General features: G+C 41.1%; 1 protein-coding gene across 1 annotated transcript in view; it reads left to right on the forward strand.

Annotated features, from left to right (window-relative positions):
• The first annotated feature begins 789 nt into the window (after nucleotides 1–789).
• The window catches only part of LOC126382481 (uncharacterized), a 30,576-nt gene continuing 9,585 nt past the window's right edge, over nucleotides 790–21,780 (forward strand). Inside the window, exons 1-2 of the mRNA XM_050032366.1 lie at nucleotides 790–808; nucleotides 6,675–6,874. Coding sequence (XP_049888323.1) covers nucleotides 790–808; nucleotides 6,675–6,874 — 219 coding nt within the window. The remainder of the gene's footprint in view (nucleotides 809–6,674; nucleotides 6,875–21,780) is intronic.

The raw sequence follows: 21,780 nt of genomic DNA on the forward strand, positions 1-21,780 counted from the left end.
CTGCATTCGCGAGTAATCCATCCAAGAGTAATGTGTGTGCAAAGCTGTATGAAAGCTCTGTTATACATAATTTTAGTGTAACTTTATCATTTTTTTTCGCTGTGAAAACATTGGGAAAGCTGCGATTCCGCTGTTTCACGTGATATGCGTGGCTTCACGCTATGACGCATGGTCGCGGAGAAAAACCACAGAGAAGAACAGGTGTGAATTTGGACACACTATGCGTCGTTCGGGCCCGTAGGGTTAAATATAAATGGAAAAAAATACAAATTAAAACATGATTGGATGTGCAAATATACTAAGTGAACTGTTAGGACTTCCCACAGCTCCTCTTACCTCTTTGCTGTCTCTCTGACACTGACACAGATGTTCTTGAGCCTGTTGCACTGATTCTGGATGGACTCCTTGGCCTGCTGCTGCTGCATTTTCCCCAAAAAACGGGACAAATTGTGTCCCGGGAGAGATTTTTTTTCCTGGGACAGCTGATGAAAAAAGAGAACAATTCTGGGAAAAACGGGATTCCTGGGACAGCTGATGAAAAAAGAGAACAATTCTGGGAAAAACGGGACGGGTGGCAACTCTACCGTGGAAACACAACCAGTTTTATTGTTTGTTGGTCTTGAACAGTGGTCTTCTGTAGTCTGTAGCTTGGCAGGCAGTTTGCCTAGATGACATGTCCTCCACTGTACCCTCTACCTCCCAAAGAGAAAGTATACATCACTTTACAAATGTTGATATGCTGTGTATAAAACAAACATGAGATTTTTCTTTTGGTGACTGGGCTGTACCATGTTTGAAAAGACCCAAGGTGAGCACTGTGAGCGGACTACTAGATTACTATAAGCAAATATTTAAACTACATTCACATGGGAATGAATCTGTCCCAAGCATTTTGATCTATATAAGTGCTTGATCACTGCAAATATGATCACTGTATTTTGTAGCAGTTAGATTGTATTTTACAATACCTCAAAAAGATAAATCCATTACTTGTTTATGGAGCCACTTAGTATTTATATGTTTATTTGATATCTATAAGCTGTCATCAGTGAAATGGCTTTCCCTACCAACCCATTCTCCATAGCCGTAGGATTGGGTAAGGACGGTAGGGACACGTCCCTACCAATATTCAGCCCCCTCTGTATTGTCCCTACCAATATAAACACTGGCTGTCGGTGTCCGCTCAATGTGGTACACAAAGGGTTAACAATCGTTGGTGTCTACCATACGTCCCGCCTCTAACCTCATATTGCTCATCGATTGGCTCTACTTTTATTTTGGTAACGTGTGATTGGTCCTCCCCAGCGCTGCTCTCTCCACTGACTTTGTGGGTGCGCGTCACCGTACAGTTCACGACAGTCCGTGAGGGAACGTCACATACACCCGCATCACCGTTAGCGCTCCACAGCGGAGCGCCGAGTGTGAATGGTGGGTCTGTTGGTTCAGTAAATAAGCTAAACAAACTCCTGTTGATGTTAGGCTAACTGAATGACGTTCCTTGGCAACTCTTTGCTAGATAATGAGATGCTAACGAGCTAACGTTAATACTAGCTGAGCTAAATTTGGCAACTATTAGATCAATATTATATGCCAGAGAACATGAAATTCCACTTCACGTGCTCCATCAGCAATCATAGATGTCATGATGACACAGTTCAAATTAATGTTTTTTAGTAAGATGTAAACAGTCTGAATAAATAAAGTGTAAACACTACAAATAATAGCTCCTTCAGTGACAGTCTTCAGCATCCATGGTGTGTGAAGGAGAGACTTAGGAGAATAGAAATCCACTGCTCCCAGTAAAAACACCCAGTAAGAACACTGAGTCATATTCATGTAATAGATATTGGGTGTAAGTGCAACATTTTGCACACACTTGTATTATAATTATTTTGGAGCATTTACATTTTTGTTGATTTACTTTATTTATGTTTAACATGATGAAGCTGACTAACTTGTGTTGACATTATGGCTGTTCTTAGCCTATATACATTCAGATGTTGTTTAATGAATTACACAATTGTAAAACATACAGTATGTTTTCCTCAGGCTACACCAATCAAAATCTATGACTGTTGCATCTTAGATTGTCCCACTGTTCACATGTCTTGCATCAATACATTTTTTGTCAGATGACAAGTAGTAGAGAGACTGGAGGAGATGGAGGAGATGGAGGAGGAGAGGCAGGAAGAGAGACGGAAGGAAATGGAAGAGAGACAGGAGGAGATAGAGGAGAGACAGGAGCCTCACAGGTGAGATTGAATCATGAAGGATATATGTTGATAGTGAGATTCAGCATTGTGACTAGGGGTAAGTAAAAATATTGATTCATGCATAATATATGTTTTTACCCGATATCAATATCAATTCGGATCACTATTACCATCCCAACTGCAGACTGGTACTGAAGTTAAGCCCCTTCGGAGTATACTGTTATTGTTATTATTATAGTTTACCCTGGGAAGCACATACGGACACGTGGTGAAGTTATCAGTGTATTCATGTAACTGATAACATTAGAGAATACATTAACCAAGACATTCTTGTATTTAGTGTGGATATGTGATCAGTTTCACATGACGTGAAATTGCATTAAAAAATCATCAATGTACAGGTCGCCGCCATGGAGCACTTTTATGTCCCTACCAATGTGAAAATCATCAATAGCATTGCACAGGGCCCTCTATAGCATCTCTATGTGATGCTTAGCTGAAACACATAGTGACATGTTGTTGTCACTATGTGTTACTGTTGTGAAATGGTTGTGGTTAGGTTTAGGCAAGAAAAGTACTTGGTTAGGTTCAGAAAAAAGATTATGTCTTGGGTTAAAATAGGTACGTATCTTACCTAACAATAATGTAACGTGACGTAATGTGATGTAAATATGTCACATGAATGATGTGTCGACATCATTCAAATTGCACAATGTTACGTTTAAACGATGGTGAGTTTTGGTTTCACACAGGTCGTAGGTGTGTTAGTTACATAATGTTATGTTAAAACAGCATTGACTTTTTGGTGTCACACAGGACATGAACTTCTGAGTAAAAATCTTATTTTGTTTGACACATCCACCTCCCCCTTCTCCCATCCTACATGGACTTTCTCACTCTTAATACAACATCAGTTGCTCTCAGCCTCAAGTATTCCCATGGATAGGAACACATTGTAGTTAGCTGAAGGCCCAGTGCGTCTCATACAGACACTTAAAGCCACAGTGTGTAGGAATTTCTCCCATCTAACATTGAAATCATATATTGTATTCAAACAGATGGCGCACTCTAGCGCCTCACTGTTTCAAACATGTATTGCAACAACTGTAGCCGCTGTGTACCAAAAAGCTATGATAACACTGATGAAACCATGTCATCCGATACTACATGGAGTATTCATTCAGGCTCCTACACAGACACACGCGACGCGAGTTGACAAACCCCCTCCTCACCATGCTGGCTGTGTTTACAACGTAGGACTGTTGGGGCGGATGTAAATTGAAACAAACCAATCACGTCTTGTCCTTTGACAACTGACAAGTGGCTCAACCTCACACACCTCATCCCTCTCCTCGCATTACTGCGCCGCTAACAGCTGTTAGTGGCCAGCGGCACTACTGCCGCATAACAAAGTCCCACTCTTTGAGCATAATGCAGGATCATGTATTATGCAGCATCACGGGAGACGGAATCCTCGTCGCCAAGAAAGTGCAAAAGGGAATCAAAAAGGCAGCGTGACCGGCGAATTAAAAAAACAAGGGTCAGCATTGGGGTTGCCTTTCCCAGGTGGAGAGAGCTGCTGAAGGAGAAAGGTAATACAATCACAGGCCAGCGCTAACAGCGGCTAACAGCGGCTAACAGCTAACAGCGGCGCAGTGATGCGAGGAGAGGGATGAGGCTGTTAGCGACTGGCCGCTAACAGCGGCTAACAGCCAACAGCGGCGCTGGCCTGTGATTGCATTACCATTCTCCCTCAGCAGCTCTCTCTACCTGGGAAAGGCTACCCCGATGTGGGCCTTCGTTTTTTTAATTCGCCGGTCACGCTGCCTTTTCTATTCCCTTTTGCGCTTTCTTGGCGACAAGGATTCCGTCTCCCATGATGCTGCATATGCATGATCCTGCATTATGCTCAAAGAGTGGGACTTTGTTTCAAATTTGCCAGGGTAGTAGCGAAGCGCCTCTTGCTCCTCTCCTTCGACTCCTCAGTCACGCAGTGCTGGCCTGGCTCTCAACGAAAACGCCGAAGGCGGTGCTGTATGTCCCTTGCTGGCGGGTGTATTCTCAAGATGGCGAAACGTAATGGAACCCCACAGACGACTTACCCGCACAATGTACAAACAAATCCGAAATTCTCCTTTTACGAGAATAAGTCATATTATTGGTGGAGGTAATAGTACACCAGTGATGACATATTTATGAATGCAGACATCAGTTTTTGCCAATAAACAACTGAAAATGTTACACAATGTCCCTTTAAGGCTGCTACTGGCATCAACATCATATGCCAAGATTGGGTTACGAAGCATCCGTATTTGACGACCTAGGAATGAGATCTGAGGCTGTCCCTCCTCGGGTCCACAGAAAAAGTGGGCGGATACTGCTACCTTTGGACAGAACCAGGCTAGCTGTTCGTCCTGTTTCCAGTCTTTATGTTAAGCTAAGATAACCAGCTGCTGGCTATAGCCATTTATTAACCCAAGAGATATGAGAGTGGTATCTGTCCTCTCATCTAACTCTTGACAAGAAAGAAAAATTATAATAATTATAATGTTGAGCTATTCCTTTAAAAGCAATTTTACATAGGGCTTTTATGATAAAGAATAATAAATTATTCCAGTAAATGACCAGTCTATGGTATATGGCTCTCTTTAAGGTGTTGATGAGCACCCAACCATGTCTTTATCAGATAATTGATAACACACTCATTAACCTTTGGCCTAGCCCCTTAATTAGACAAGTGTTACAACCAATCTGTGAGCACACACCAGCTTCGTGGATAAAAGCAGATTGTGTGCAGGGGAAGTTTTTAATTTTAAAGACATAAGCTGACGTTGTTAAAAACAGTGTGAGCACATGTGTGATAAAAATGAGTGATGATAGTACCTGAGCAACCGAGGTACAGCGGTTAGAAGCCAGAGCAGTGATTGAGCTGTGATCAGTAGATGGGTGGAGGGTGGCGGGGGGGCATTCAGCAGCCCTGGAATCCAGGTCCCTTCTCTCATTACTGGATCAAAAAATGAAACCACATTCTGAAACGATCCTCCCAGGTGACCTTGAGCCGCCCGGCACTTCCCACCTCAATTTGTATTTATCGGCAATAGCGCCTAAGCCCGACCAGCAGTTACTTCACACTACATCAAAATGGCATGTAGGGGCACAACACCTCATCCCAGCACTGTGGAGCACAGAGGGGAAGGAGGTGAAACAGAGATGGCGAGAGAGGATGAAAGAGACAGGAGGAGAGAGACAGAGAGGTGGAAGGTGAACTGGCAGATTATGAATATTGAATGCTTAATGTAATTTTCTTCATCTGTGCACATGTGTCTACACTGTGAAAGGGATATCAGTGGCAGAAAAGATTCACAAGGGGCCCAGCTGCAAAAATTGCTTAAGAACCCACACTTCTCTAGCATGGCCCCTGCACCCCAACCAGCCCATTTTACTGACTGAACTGATGCTTCACAGTGTTGTGAATAATTTTCTGTACACTCTTAACCTTTTTTTCCAATTAGGATTGAATCTTTATGCATGATCTTTTCCACATGAACATAGATTTCCACATTTCTTGTCAGTTCTCCTGTGTAATCATGTCAAAAATTGACTGTAGGTGTAGGAAATATGACAGTAATAGAAAGTTATGTATAGTTATATTGTGATCCAATACTGAAGCCTTTCTGACAAAATACCATAAAATCTTAGCTTTTGAAACTTAGCCCATTACAGCAGGTTTTATTTGCTAAAAACTAGTCTGCCTCACTCCTCACCTTCAACTCTACCTGTCATACCTGGTGCTTCTTCACATTGTTTGTCAGACATTTGGCCATCACCTCTCTGATCCTTTCATATTCTTGTTCTCTCTGTACCCTGCTTTTTCCTTAGGAGCCCCTGATTTTGGTGAGGCATTCTGACTTAGCTAATCAGGCTGCAGTGCGCCTCACATGTTTACATTAGCGTCCCTTGTGAGTTCTCCGCATCGTGCATCTGACCCCCGCTGTAAAGGGACCGCACCATTTCACAATACCACCAGGGGGAGTATCAGATGGCACATGAAAATGTGTTTTAATGTTTAAAAAACATTTATTTAATCATGTAAATACATATACTATATTGTATTGTCAGTGATATATATCAGTAGGTAAATTGTTGTACTTGACTACCTCAACCATAGACCTTTTCATGGGCTCTCCCTTGGCCTTGGGCTGGGGCCATCTGTACCCTTTGACCCCTTCCCCTCCTCCAAAGTTATACTTTGTGTTTATTGCTACTTAGTGAAAGTTAGCATACTATTGTGCTTGACTAAAATAATGATCATGGTAAACAATTCACATGCCTAATATAAGCATCCTAGCATGCTAATGTTAACATTTAGCTCAAAGCACCACCTCACAAAGCTGCTAGCATGGCTGCAGACTTGTGTCTTTTCATGTCCCTGAATTTATGAATGTGCTATTTATTTAACAGCTTTGCCACTGCCATGGTCACTCGCCAATGGGGACGGGACCCTGAGAAAAACCAGCAAAGCCGTTCTGGCCAGGGAACTGGAGAAGCAAGTCTTACCAGGAGAGACCATCCCTGAGCCATCTGCTACCATCATCGATGGGATGAGTCTGGTTCAGAAGATGAAGGGCAATGAGCAGACCTTCTCTCAACTTGCAGACTCGGTCCTGAATCAAATCCTACATGAAGGAGCCATAAGCCAGAGGATTGATGTGGTCTTGATGTATATCGGGAGGAATCAATCAAGTATGCAGAGAGAGAGAATCGGGTTGCACCACAGGAATACAGGTCCAAAACATTGCACCAGGTCACCGGATTCAGCAATGGAGAAGGTTTCTCGGGAGCTCGGCCAACAAGACAAACCCCATAAGTTTCTTGGTGGTTGAGTTGAAGACACCCAAGCTAAGACACAAGCTGAATGACAAGCAGTTGTACATTGCCAGTGAGGAAAGCTGCTTGCACATCACCAAGGATCACTGGGCAGAGGTTGAGGGCCTGCAGTCAAACCAAGAGGAGGCTGACACAAGAATCATTTTGCATGCAGCTCATGCTGCAAAGGAAGGCTACAGTGCTGTTGTAGTAGCAGCTGATGACACTGACGTGCTGGTGCTCTGCCTGGCATTCTCTGCTGACATCTCCTGTCCCTTATTCCAGAAAAATATGGAACAAAGAACCGGGTTAGGTATCTTGATATCACCATGCTACGTCAGGGGCTGGGAGACGGTGTCTGTAACTGGCATGCATGCATTCACCGGATGTGATACTGTGAGTGCCTTTGCAGGCTGTGGTAAGCTTCGAGCCTTGAAGCTTATCACAAGATCAGAGCATTTCCAAGAAGTGTTCCTTGAGCTGGGGCAGTTCTGGGAAGTTCCCCTGACCTGTTCAAGAGGCTGCAAGCATTCACGTGTAAACTGTACTCAGCACTTGCAATGACAGAGGATATCAAGACAGACCACTACCAACTTTTCTGCGCATGGCGTGGGGAACTTGAATCTAGCCAGCTACCACCATGCGAGGACTGCCTCTTTATGCATGCTATGCGTGCCAACTTCCAGACTGACCTCTGGAGAGGTAGTCTCCAGCAACAGCTGCAAGTCCCAAGCACAGTTGAACATGGCTGGGCCAGAAATGATGATGGTCAGTTCACCCTGGAATGGATGCGGGGATCTCCAGCCCCTGAGACAGTGCTGCAGCTGCTGTCCTGCAACTGCAGTCGTAGATGCAAGCTTCCAGAATGCCAGTGCATGAGCAATGGCTTGAAATGTACCAACCAGTGCAAGTTGCAAACATGTGACAATCAACCCCAAGAGGATGACCTTGACTGACTCAGAAACTGACGACTGATCTTGAGTAGGGCCTTGAAATACTTGAAATACTGTACTAGTGTGCTCCACATTCTTTGACATAAGGATCATAATCTATTTTTTCTAGTTCTTTGTTCAAATGATTGCTTCAAAGGTAAAAAGTGTTTATTTGTTTCATGAGTATGTTATCATTTTCCTTAAATTCAGAAACATCAGTCTTGCAGGTGAATCATATAGTTATTATTACCATAGGCATAGGGATCTTGATATAAATAAACCTTTCATGTTTTATGTTCATTCCGCCTGAAACACCATACACATATAAAAATGAGTATATCTCCAGAACTATAAGGGCTACATCCATAAATCTGGTACCTGGTGAAAGGTAAGACTTTTGAGATTTCAAATCTGGTGTCTAAAAGACTGTAAATGTTACGTAATTACTCTGATGTGAATAAATACAGAAGAGAAAAATTAAAATGTAATTTCCGCCTATGCAGAATTTTAAAAAAGAAGGTTGTAGCAGCCTCATATTTTATCTGGGTAGCCAATAATATCATTTTTTCAGTTCTTAAATATCTTAAGAATATATTGGATTGATTTAGACAGCCTGAGTAGTCAACAAGTAGTTAACAAACACCATAGTACCAAACAGGCATCATACACAGTTACTGGTTTCTGCACAGGGGTCCTTATATTTAACGCATGATAACCATCACTAAGCTACCAGTCTGCAATGGCTATCATGCCAAATTGTGAAATAGAGATGTGTAGCAAGTCAATAAAGCAAACTAGAAACTGCCCACCCATTTTATTGTCGTGGGTCAATTTTGGGGTCTTGGCTCATGGACTAATTGCTGTTACTGTGGGGTCATCTGCAAACGTGAATTCATGTGAATTACCTTAAAGTCTAGTGTGTAGGATTTAAGGAGGCATAATAACAGAAATGGAATGCTGCTTATGTCTACTCTGTAGAACCATTTGCTTTAGCCAACGCAGTAAGCAGCCCTTCCATGATGAGAATATTGGAAAAACACTGATTTTTTTTTTTATCGTGAAACTTCTTAATTCAGTGTTTCTACTGGTTTAACTCACCAATATCTTTTGTTTTGAAAAGGAGGAGATTCGGCTCCTTATGAAAATGTCCTGAATGCAGTAGTTCAGAATAAACAAACCACTTACTCACTTTAGAGAGAGCCATTCACATTTCGCATTTTTTTTCTGTCAGCCACCATAGTTCTCCTACACTTGGCACAGGGGAAAAGTTTTAATTGGTTGCAACTTGCAACCTCACAGCTAGATGTCACTAAATCCTACACAGTAGACCTTTAAGCTAAGGGATGATAATTTCTGTAATTATTTTTGAAGGGGCTAATCAGAAAATGCACAGTGTACCCGCACAGTAAAATGCAATGCAATACAAATCATATCATTGTAACAATGTTAAAAGGGAGGGAGAGTATAATTTCAGGGGGGAACTAAATTTTAAACATCTGTGTGTGCGCACTACTTTAGAAACGTTTTACATCTCAATATGCAGAGTGAAGTTGCGGAATGGACTGAGTGGGGACCTTAAGCAATGTCCAAGCATGAGCCAGTTCAAGAAGCAGTACAAACACATGGTTTTCACAAGGTACAGGGAGGAAGAAGGGCATTGACAATCACCGGGGGATCTCACATATTGTTGTTTGTTTGTATTTTGTTTGTTTATTTTCTGTACATATGTAAATATCTAGATTAAATTATTTTGGGAACATGTATATAACAGAAAAGGAGACAGGAAGTGAACTGATGATTATCAGTAGATTTATTTACTGAGAGATGGAAAAAGGGGTAGGACTAAATAAGCTCATGCTTCTTCCTACTCCTTTTCGGACATGTGGACATTACATTGTTTTTAGTTGTCTTTGCTTATTTTGATTTGGGTTTTTTTTGTACTTTATTCTAACATGTTCGAAATAAACCTACATTCATTCATTCATTCATTCATGTCCTATCACGTATTGGTTTAACATTTTTGACATTGTTTCAGAAAGATGTTGATCTAACTCTATAACAATTTTAATGTAAGCAGGTGTGTTATATTTGTGTATTGGATTGAGAGACATTTTGTCATGTTCTGCTATCTATAAATGGGGGCAAAGCATGAGAAATACACACTGGTGTTGCAGGAAGCAGAGGAGTTTGTACATCCAGCGTCATCAATTCAGTTCCATTCGTTCTGTGTTTACAGACTGACCTACAAAGGCAACTGCTGTCTCACCCACTGTTTTGTGCTGAAAGGCTCCATGAGGATGATGTTAATGATGATGATGATGAAATTATTATGTCGTTCCTGAGTTTGACATGACCCTGCAACATATTTGAGATATGCTCCCTTTTTCGTCTAAACTTATTCCTCCGCTCGACACAAATCAATTGTTACCCTTCAAGCATTTGTCCATACATTTATTGACTTGACTTCAAGTCAACACAAGGGTATGTTGAGGCAGCAGCAACTTTTCGCTCAGTCTATATAACTCCAAACTAGATACATAGCACAGTACATCTTCACATAACAATTCCCCAAATGATTCAGTATATACAGTACCGGATGGTATGAGACACTGCTGCCTCTGGAGCTGTAAGTTTGCAATAAACAATATTTTACATTGAAAGCTGTGGTCAAGTTTGATAAGATATGGCGAAGTGACTGGTAAGACATTTTCCAAGTTGAATTACTTCCCCAAAGTTTTTATTGTGCATATCTGGCAGACAGGGCCCAAAAACGGCTTTAATAATGGTATTTGTACAGGAATTCACACTGTGGAACACAGATGTATTTTTGATCCTCTTAGCAGGCTCTCAGAAGTGTGTTCACACACACACACTTGTCTGAAAACCCTCTGAAGCCTCAGATGTTCTACGCCACAGGGTTTGCGTGGGTATTTCTGGATAGCGAGGTGATAATTACAATTTACACTCTGCAGGCTGCTGCAGAGATGCAAAGACCAGTAGGAGGCGTGATAGCAAACAAAATACAAGTAGAGATAGCCACAGGGTTTATACGGAGGCCTGGGAGAGACGGAAGTGCATGAAAAAGTTGTTCCACAAAAGCATGAATCATCACAGTGTATAAAACACAGAACAAAAGTGAAAAATGAATGTTAAAGAATACACATGCCACTGTTTATATTCCATCTGAGCCCTCTGAGGTGAGGTGCAGTGTAGTAAGATACAATGACAAAACACTGCATTAATAAGGGGGACAATGTTGTGTATAATACTGTGTTGCTGTCAGTTCATTTAAAAACTAAGAAGTAAGTCTCAAACTTGTGATGTCATCATATACAAGTCCTGAGCTGATCCACAGACAATTTCTGTGTCCAAAACCACATGCTAAGCACAACATTCCCAATATGTGTACTATCCTTCAAATACTTTTGTGTATATAGAGAGCTCCAGGAATGAGTCCTAAAACCTGGAAATGAGCAAGCGTTTTAGCAATCCTGGTACCACCGCGAATGGATTTTTGGTTAGATGCCTTAAACAAGGTCTGTGGTTAAAATATCCTAAGAGACTTTTTATTCTACAACATAAAATACATCAATAAATGGCCCACTCGTGAAGTTTTTATGCGATCTAAAAAACTGCTAACAAGTGGCCAAATGAGAACAGAATGTCATCATGCTAAACATAGTTTTACAGCCTCATTGTGGTGGCGATGTCAAGTCATGTGACTGCAGTGTAGTTTGTTCACAGCATGGCGGTAGCTTTTTTTTTTTTTTTTCTTCTGGGGGTTGCATTTACACTTCAAAAATCCATTTGTAAAGATTATCTTGCAGGACAAAACGTGTAATTATTGTAAACATTTGTTTGACACAGATACTATTTTCTGCAATAATCCAAATCTAATGGAAAAATCCCACAGGCTTTCTGACAATAGAACCAGGGCGACACTGACTGTCATGTCTGCCTACAGAAAAATGTCATCCCTTGAGCGCTCTATTACAGTACTATGTATCTTTTCATACACGCTAATTACCACGCCACTTCCTGATAGTCTCTGTGCCGGTTAGACCACCAGCATCTGCATACATGATGACCCGCTCTTTTTTGGTTTTCATCACGTCTGTAGGATTAATGTTTAATGTTTTATTTATTTTTTTTACTTGTGAAACATTGGATGTTAGGAAATACAAACTACAGGCAAAGCTATTGTGTAACAATCTGTCACCAGCATTTTTGTTGCCAGATGCCTAAATTAGCTGCTAACATTAGTACGCTAACAAGCTGGTGTTTAGCAGGAAGTATAATGTTTATGTGTGTGCCAACTTTCATGGCACACCATCCAAATAGCTTTTTGGATGATTCCAATCAGACATCTGTGGAGCCATGTCACTAGCTAGCTTCCACAGTACTTCATATAGACTTTCCTTAATTGCACACCAGGCAGCAGACTCATTACCAAAGCTATTGTTCCCTTGAGAGGTATTTACTACTTATTGACATTACGGAGCTGCCTTGGTTGCCCACTATAATGAACTGTTAAATCACTAATGCATAGCATTGTGGGACATTTAAACTGCCATAGTGTCCAGTGTTTGCACAACGTAATATCTCCCAGAAATAGTATGCAATTCACGCACAATTGCTTTCATACTAAGGTTTCAGACACGATAAAAAAACTTCCATAGCCTACTAAATAGCATGTTAGAATGGATTTTGGACGCAGACAATTAACCACTTGCTCACCCAAATTAGCACTCAAATGCAGTTCTTTTAAAAATGTGAAAACACCTGCTTAAAATAGGCAATAGATTGTTTTTCTATTGTGTGTCAAGTTCAACATCACAAACAGGCTGGAAAACAGGTAAGTAAACAGCAAAAAGCAGTATCTCTGAGTTATTCAATCTCTCTCTCAAACTCAGTACTGACTAAATTTTGAATGATGTTCGAACGCTGCTTGTATGGACACGGGCTGATTGGTGACCTATCATTGCATCTCACCAGTAAATGGGCTATAATTTTCTCATCTTCCCACGGTAGTATTTTCAATCTCTGCCAATCAGAGTCATCGTAGCTAGAGCTAATAAATACCCGTGACTGCTGCAGAGTAATTTGACCCAGGTGTAAATGCCTTTCCCTTTCCCAGTAAATACAAAAGTCAGATGCTAGTGGGTGTTGGTGGGCTTTTTTGTGCAGTGGGAAAGGGGCTAATTAATGGGAGCCTGGTTTTGAGGACCCAGAAAGTCTTTTTTATACTTATATAAGCTTTCTCTTGTTGTGTTTTTAGTACTGAAACTGAAAATGCACCCATATTTTCAGAACATTCCCCTGGGTGCTCTCAGTGTCATCTATAACATCTTTCACCATTGCCTATGGAGCAATTCCACACTTTATACTTGAAGACATCACAAATTTGAGATTGAGAACTCTAGTTTTTGGATTTGGGAGAGAGTTGTTTATATTTACTAATATTTTTAGACTGACTTAGACCAGAGAAATACTGTAACATGCATGAATTTTGAAAATGGGTGTAGTTACCCTTTAGGGTATGTTCAGAACGAACCTGAAGCAGATCTCAGACGTGACTGCATACAAAGTAAACAGGAAGACACAAGCTCAAATGGACATCAACTCCCAAGGCGAGGCACAAACTGAGGCAAAGACACAGCCATGCATGTTGAAAATGTTTCACCTCAAGTGAACTTCATGAATCTGGTATTACTTCAGAAACAAGAGGACAAGGAAGGGAGACTGGAGGCAAATGGTGACTGGAGTTTCTGTTGAGTTCAGAGCTGCCACACAAACACACATGACAGCACACACATAGTTACTAATTTAGCAACTGTCACACTAGATTTAGGGACTTTAAAGGCTCCTTTGTTGTTGTTGTTGTTGTTTTAAAAAGCATCTAACAATATATCAAGCAACTGTTTGGACAGACCTTAGCTATTTTTTCCTAGAATTGAGATTCACCAGTACTGTTCCATTAGCCTCTCTCTGCATTTACCCGTTCATTTTATTTAGACTATTTAATTTGGCTGTTTAACTTGATTTTTTGTTTTTTAGGTGAATCACTGTCTTCCTTAAAAGAGCTTATTCATTCGTGTGTCTGGGTTTGCTGTATTCAGATCATTAATTTAGACAAGTCTGTAGCCTACATACACACTCATTCGAACACACACACACACACACACACACAAACACACACATCCATAACACACAAACACAGCTTCTCCAACATCCAAACACATTCACTGTAAAATTGCATGTCTTTATTTAGTGTTTAGACATTTGAGAACAACAATAGCCTGACAGACTCGCCTGGGCCAGACCTTTGAATCCACCCACTCCAATGAGTTGACTGATTTGTCTGGCATCATGACATGAAACAGTGGTTTCTTGGTTGAAATAAAAAATGAGCAATGAGCACTATGTTAGAACAAACAATAAGCCAAGCAGGGCCACAGGCAGACTAATGCTGTTTTTAAGCTGGTATCAAGCATGGTCAAGCAGTGTTTCGCAACCAGTAAGAAGTAATAACAACAATGGTGAGCGCTATAGACAAGGTAGATGCTGCTAAGGCAGTTCTAAATCAACATTCTCATTCATTCTCAACATCGCCTGACACCATCATTGGTTTTTACTTTGCTCCACTCCCCTCTTAAAACCCTGACAAAACAATACATTGGTATGGCTATGCATTAGCTTAGACTTAAAATGGCATTAGATTTATGTGGATATGTTGGTCTTGAGCAATGAGTTGGGGAAAATGGATCCCTCCTCCTGCATGGAAATTGGTTGGAGTGGACGCAATGTCACAATGAAGACGGAAACGTCGTGTAACGAGTTGGAAATTCTGTCTTATATCAGGCAACTGGCAGACATTAGAAAACTCACAAGGGGCCTGGAATAATCCCTGACCATAACTGACAAAATGATTCATCAGTGGAGGTCTACTCATCTCATGAATTAATAGGAAATGACAGTAAGCTAGCTAGCTAGTTAACATACCAACTGGTAAACCTACACTCAGGACTTGTTCAGTGTTGTGTTCAGTTCCAGGCCTAAAACCTGTTGACATATATCTTGAAGCAACAGTGGCAGGGAGAGGGGCTAGCGGGGGTCTTAAGCGCCTCTGAAAGAAGCCAAACATGAAGGATAATGAGAACAAGGAAAAGGTCAATGATGAAGAAGAAGAGGGATTAATGTTTGTGGTGGTGGAGCTATCGTTTTTGGCATAAGACTATAACTTGACTGAAAAGTTAGAGTTAGCTTCCACTGCCATTATTGTCACTGGTGGCAAGAAATCTGGTTGCCCTGAGGATTTAAGCCAAGATCCAGCTGAGGGACTGAGGCATCCATTAATTGTGTAAGTTAACATAGCAGGCTGATTGATTGACTGATTGATTGATTGATTGATTGATTGATTGATTGATTCTGTCATGTGTCGGCAGGCAGCTGCTAGCCTACAGAAATTGTGTATTCCTATTTCCAAAGTAAGGTTGGATGGCTCACCTTTTCTCTATTCAACTGCCAGTGCTACAGTCATTTCTGCTTAAAGCTACAGTATTTTGTAAACCACTGATTCTTCCTGTGGTGACTATGATTTGGATTTCGATTGTTTGTTGGTGCTTGTTCTCATAACCTTTTATATGCATTTAATTTGTTCATTGTAAATTCATTGAATCAATTCACCCTTCGCTAAGGCCCGCCCCCCTTAGTTACTTAGTTAAGTCCGACAAACTTCCGGTTTCAGAGCTAGACTGACATGGCGCTCCCACTGTCGCTAACTGCATTCCCTGGGGAAATACTCTCAACTTTTTGGAAAAACAAAAAAGTGATTTCAGCCAGAAGCAGAAAGAAGGGTCTACACTATGCATTTGAAGGATATATTAAGGATGTCAGACTGACACAGCAACGAAGTCAAGGTAACAAAATAAAGATTGAAGCTATAGCCTACAGATCACAGAGTAAAAGTGAACCACCACACCACTGCTGATCACCACAGAAGACAATGAATATAAAGGGAAACTTTGCTGATATTGAACCAGCTGTGTGGCATCACAGTGTGAACAGATGAACAGTGTTTGGCTTCACCCCCGTGCCGCTGGTACCCGGACCTCCGCCGCCGGACAAGCAGGGATCTCCGGGAGAAGTCAAACAACATTCATCTATGCACAAGATGTTGACACACAACTGGCTGAATATCGGCAAAGTTTCCCCGCTTCCCTTCACTGGTTCCTGCACAGCAGGGTCGGTCTTTTTTTCTCTGTTATAATCATTAATAAGCAAAAGCAGCATGTGTATACATTCAGTAGGCTATATCTTCACTAGCTAGCTAGCTAACCCTACACTTTTCAGGGTTTGATTTTGGTTTTGAAACAGGGAAGAAACGTAAATCTCTTTCCTACCTCTCCAGGTAACAAGTATCATTAATACACGACGTGCCCCAGGCACAACATTTAGCTCCAAATCCACAAAACCAGCCTGAAAATGAAGGAAATCTGAAACGACTGCATTAGAGTCAATGGAGCACAGCTGTGTTGTTGTCGGACACTGGTTTGAGCCGGCCCGATGCTACGTTATGATTGGCCAGTCTGTGTCCGGGGGCGGGATTTAGCGCAGGGTCAATTGTGCTTACGTTTAGCAGCATGTGTTTCAGTGATGTGGCCTTTTAGCTTGGGATCATTAAATTTCTTTTTTCTGTTGCCACCGCTGCCTCCGAGCCCTAACCTTGGGCTCAGTGCTTGTTAAACCAGAATGTCTCATTTTCTATTTCTACGTGGTCAAATACAGTTGCTGTGACCTATGGGTGAAGGAGGTTTGGACAAGGCATCTTTGATGAAGTCAAGCCATCTCAACAGAAAGTAATGTATTAGCACAACATACAAAATCAGTCAGCCCATATGAACTATGTCTCTATAAGCCCACTAACAAATACAGCAGTTTTAGCACCGCTGAGTTTTTAGAAACCCTGAAGAGTTTCTCCTGTGAAAAGCTCAGCAGCAGTTTATGAACTTGAAAGTGGAAAGACGACTATGACAGAATGAACTTTGCTGCTTTTGCCATTTTACCAGTTGGACTTTCACAAAAAGATCATTTTCTTCAGCTCTCTCTCTCTTGCAGTCAAACACTCAGACACACACGCTCACAGACTAAGGGTCACCACATGAAGCCAAAGAACTGTCACTTTGCTTTCACAAGTCATCTGTTACTGATGGGCAACAGACTCTGCTGCTGTATGCATCTGCAGCCTTCTTCCCTGCATCACATAGTGTTTGTTTGTAGCATTTATCACAGTCAGGCTGATCCAGGTAAAGAATTACTTGTTAATGGCAGGTGTTAAAATATATACATACATTTGCTTACAGGCAGGGGCGGAGTACAGAGGGTGCTGTCATCAGTGTGACACACTTAATCAGTAGGCACCTTGAAGATCCTAAGGCCTATGTATGTGTCTTATTTGCAGATTATAGCCCAGCCTTTAATACAATCTAACCATACTTACTTGCACAGAAGTTAAATAACATGCAAGTTAATTAATTTTAGTCTTTTTTAACAAACAGGTACCATCAGTAAGGGTAGACAGCTCTCTCAGAGGTCAAATACTGTAGTACAGGCATACCTTAAGGCTGTCCACCTATTCTGTTTACACTGTACACAAACGAATACAGAGGCAGACAGCCAAATAACTGTATCATCAAATTCCTTGATGATGTGATCATTCTAAGCTAAGGACGACTGCCCTCTGGGGTACCACGAAGCAATAGCTTCTTTAGTGTGACAGCCACCACCTGATTCTTAACATTAACAAAACTAAAGGAATGATATTTGATCCCTGGGAGGTGAGAGCCCATGACCCTGTAAGTATTGATTTCTGTACAATTGAGCAGGCGTGCACCTGGCATATCTAGGCATCATTATGGATAACAACCTAAGATTGAGTGCCCATGTGGATTATCTGTGTTAAGATGGCTCAAAGAATTCACTTTCTTCAAAGACTGAGACTGTTTAGTTTAGGTACAGAGATCATGTTTACACTCTACAGTGCAGTGCTGGGTAGTATTATGAGATACAACATGGCATCATGGCATGATACACTGACAGTGCAGTTTACAATGAAAATTGCAAATTTGGTAAAACTATTAATTAAAGTGATTGGCATGAAAGAACATCTATCTCTCCAAAATGCCTCTGACAAAACTGTACTAAGACATGCACACGGGATTCTAATCGATCTGACACACATCCTTTATAATAATTATGAACTTTTACTGTCGTGTAGATGCTACAGAACTGGCGGATGCAAAAGTAACCATTTTAAGTTATCCTTCCTCTAAACATCTATTGCATCACTAAACATACACCTTGTTAATCCCTTATAATGGTGTCATCTCACTGAGCTGAGGAGCAGGTTAATTAAAGCCGAGTTCAGACCAAAGATTCGCAACAAGACGAGTTGATATGGGCAACTACTTGCAATGCACCGTTCTGCAGTGTTCTAAAAACTTGCTGGTTCACACCAATATAACTAGATGAGACGGTGCACCATCTCTCTGCAACAACTCTCCGCACTTCCGTTCTGATATCCAGCTTTTCATAAGCACATAAAGCGAGCAGCAGCAGCAACCCACTCAACACTAGCAAACCGTGAGGACGGAACTTCACTACAAGCCAATTGGCTGTTGAAACAGGTGACGTGTTTTACGTTCTAAAACCAGCCGCCAGCAATTTGAGCAGCTGAGTTGCAGGTGACACCGTGAGCCGACTTGAGTCGAGCTCACACCTGCCAATTCACACCGCTGCAACTTTTCTCAGCATAGTTCTAAAACAGTTTTGTCTCGTCGCGAATCATTGGTTTCACAATGACATGTTTTAGGCTTTTTAATAGTATTATTGTCTTATAGTTTGGGTTAGTTTATTATGGGGTTTGTGCAATATTTCGCCTCAATTTTTCTGTCCATGTAATACCATGCTGTCCATTGTACATTGTCTTTCCTTTGGTAATGTATTGTTATGTACTGAGTGTCACGCAGCTGTGTCTAGCCCTTTTTATGCTCAAGACAAATTTCCTCCAGGAAGATAAAGTTTATCTTATCTTATCTTACCCAGCACACAGGGACACTCTCCATACTACATACTGTTATAGTAATGTAATTAGCTTCTCAGCTTCTCAAAGCTGTCCCGGCTGCCAATAGCAATAATATCGAAGCAAATCCAGTGCAAGGGAGGTAGTGTGTTTTGCACCATGCTTGCATATTGAGGAATCACCATCAGCAGTATCACACTTCACTGGCTGGCATATTTTTCAAGTTTTTTGGTGACTGGGTCAAACAAGCAGCAGGCCTTCACACCAATGTGTTCATCCATCTCTTAACATTTTTCAATCTTTCTACCCTTTTTGTGACAGTCAGCCCCAAACCCATTCATTCCCACCAAAAACTCTGATCGTATGGACTGGAATACACAGATGTCTTTTTTTGTTTGTTTGTTTTCAAATTTTTCAAGGAAGGATGGACGGACGGACGGACGGACGGACGGACAGATAGATAGATAGATAGATAGATGGACAGATAGATAGATATGATTTAAGTGAAATGGGGAGAAGTAAACTGAATGTAGAAAGTGGCTTTTTCACAGAAGCAAACGTACACCCAACCCCTTCAAGCTTTGCTGGGGAGGCTTTGATGAATAAAAAACAATTATTTCGCCTGAGTTTGTAATCAGCCTGTTCACACCAAATGGCTTCAGTCAAACTTCCCTTCAGACAGACAGCAGGCAAAAAACAGAGGATTAAGATTCATCGGCTTTTAAGTTCTGTTTGCAGATGGGATAAAGAAAACACTGTGTGGATATTGTTTGATTTTAACAAATGGCTATTAATCAGACAGAGAGCTATTTACACACATGGACACACACACATATTTTGAAAACTTGTTTGATCGACTGTTCAATAAAGACAGACTGAAGGTCTGATTCATACCTCCACCAAAAGCGGCGATGATGATCTGAACATTTCCACAACTCTGTCTTTTTGTAGATTCCGCCTAACTTATCACAGGATAACAGCTCTTTACACACTAAAATCTGCAACTGGTTACCCTACACCTAATTCATGGGCAGACAGTTTTGAGTGGGCCCATTTCCACCAGGACAACACTGGGAACAGAATGGACTATAGATGTTTTTGGAGTTTTGGGGACTCCCTGAGAAGTACTGCTGACTGAGGAGCTCACCTGAGAACTACATACCTTCAAGGGCTGCTTTCATGTTTGCACTCACACCATCAGTAGGAGTGCTGACGGTTTGTATAGCACTTACTTTTTTTTTTCTTTGGTATGAGCTGTTGCGTGTTTTGTTTTATCAGTTGTTTGCATTGCTTAAAGGCTTTTTAAAATGGCAGTTGGTGTATTGGCTTATACGTACAACCCAATAACATGCATATTTTTATTGGCAAAAATGAAGCCAACATATCACGGACACAGGCGCTGCCATCTTGCATGGTTGATGTCACTTGGAGCCATAGCCTGTGCAGTAGCGATCTCTGCAGTAACAAGTTCCTGCACATATGCCATCCAACCACTTGCCAGCAGAGCCACTGATAATGAGCACTCCAATTAGCACAGAGAACTATGCAATCATGACATCAACAACCCTTTTTGTAGCATCAAATAACTTGCCAAACCTAGGTTAAGTATTGCAATCCTATAAGATTGTGGACAGTTTAAAAATATATAAATAAAAAATGGTCCAGCAGAACCTTTTTTTTTTTAATTCCACCCATTCAAAACTGGCTTCAGCATTACCCACAATGCAACTTGATTGCCAAACTCTGGCCTAAAATGCCAACGTTTGACAGAACAAACACAGCTAGAAAAGTGCTAGTGGTTGCTAAAAAACCCCCAACTGGTTTTGTTGTTTGATAGTCTTGTACAGTGTTCTGCTGCTTACCACAGGCATCACACCGAGTTGTTGTGCCATCCACCGTCCCTTCCACCTCCTGGTAACAAGTGTTGAAATGATACGTATAAAATGTACAAATGTAAGATAATCATGGTTTTCAGAAACGTACAATGTGTGACGAAGATTTTTTCCCTGCTTGACAGATGATTTAACCCCGGTTGGTGTCTGTGGTGAAGATTTTAACAGTTGTTTTTTAACAGAGTTTTTTTTTCCTCCATAGCAGCAAAACACATTACACACTAAAATAGACTTGAAGAAAGTCACAAGTCTAACACCATTAAGGCCACAAACAACCCACAATGCAACATGCGCACTCTGTAATACAGGGACTAGTACTCACAAAACAGCACTGGTGTGCACCTTATTTAATTTTAATATGATTTATACAAGGTTTCTTGTTTCATTTTGCATTGTTGAAAGTTTACGACAAAGAAATAAGAGGAACAAGGTTGTTAAAATATTCACCACTAAGCCACTGAGAATTAGAAGTAATTGGCTTTGTCATGAAAAAGTAAACCCCTCCGCTATCTTCTTTTTTCCCCTCATTACTGAAAAACAAAATAAAAACTAAAAATGAATGGAGCTAAAATATCAAGTGGTAAACAGAAATAAACACATTCAGTGTACAATACCTCAGCCAATTAACAGTTTACACCCTTTTTATGTCAACACGGAGTTATTCTTCACTGTTGAGCTTTTGGCCTCTCTCCATTCTGACTTGGCCAGTCAAGCATCGGTTCTGTCTGAAAAATACATGTGTAAATTAAAGCATTGTTTGTAAAAGCTCTTGTTCCATCACAATTTAACAAGTTTAA

Source organism: Epinephelus moara, chromosome 21 (genome assembly GCF_006386435.1).
Source record: "Epinephelus moara isolate mb chromosome 21, YSFRI_EMoa_1.0, whole genome shotgun sequence".
Classification (NCBI taxonomy): Eukaryota; Metazoa; Chordata; class Actinopteri; order Perciformes; family Serranidae; genus Epinephelus; species Epinephelus moara.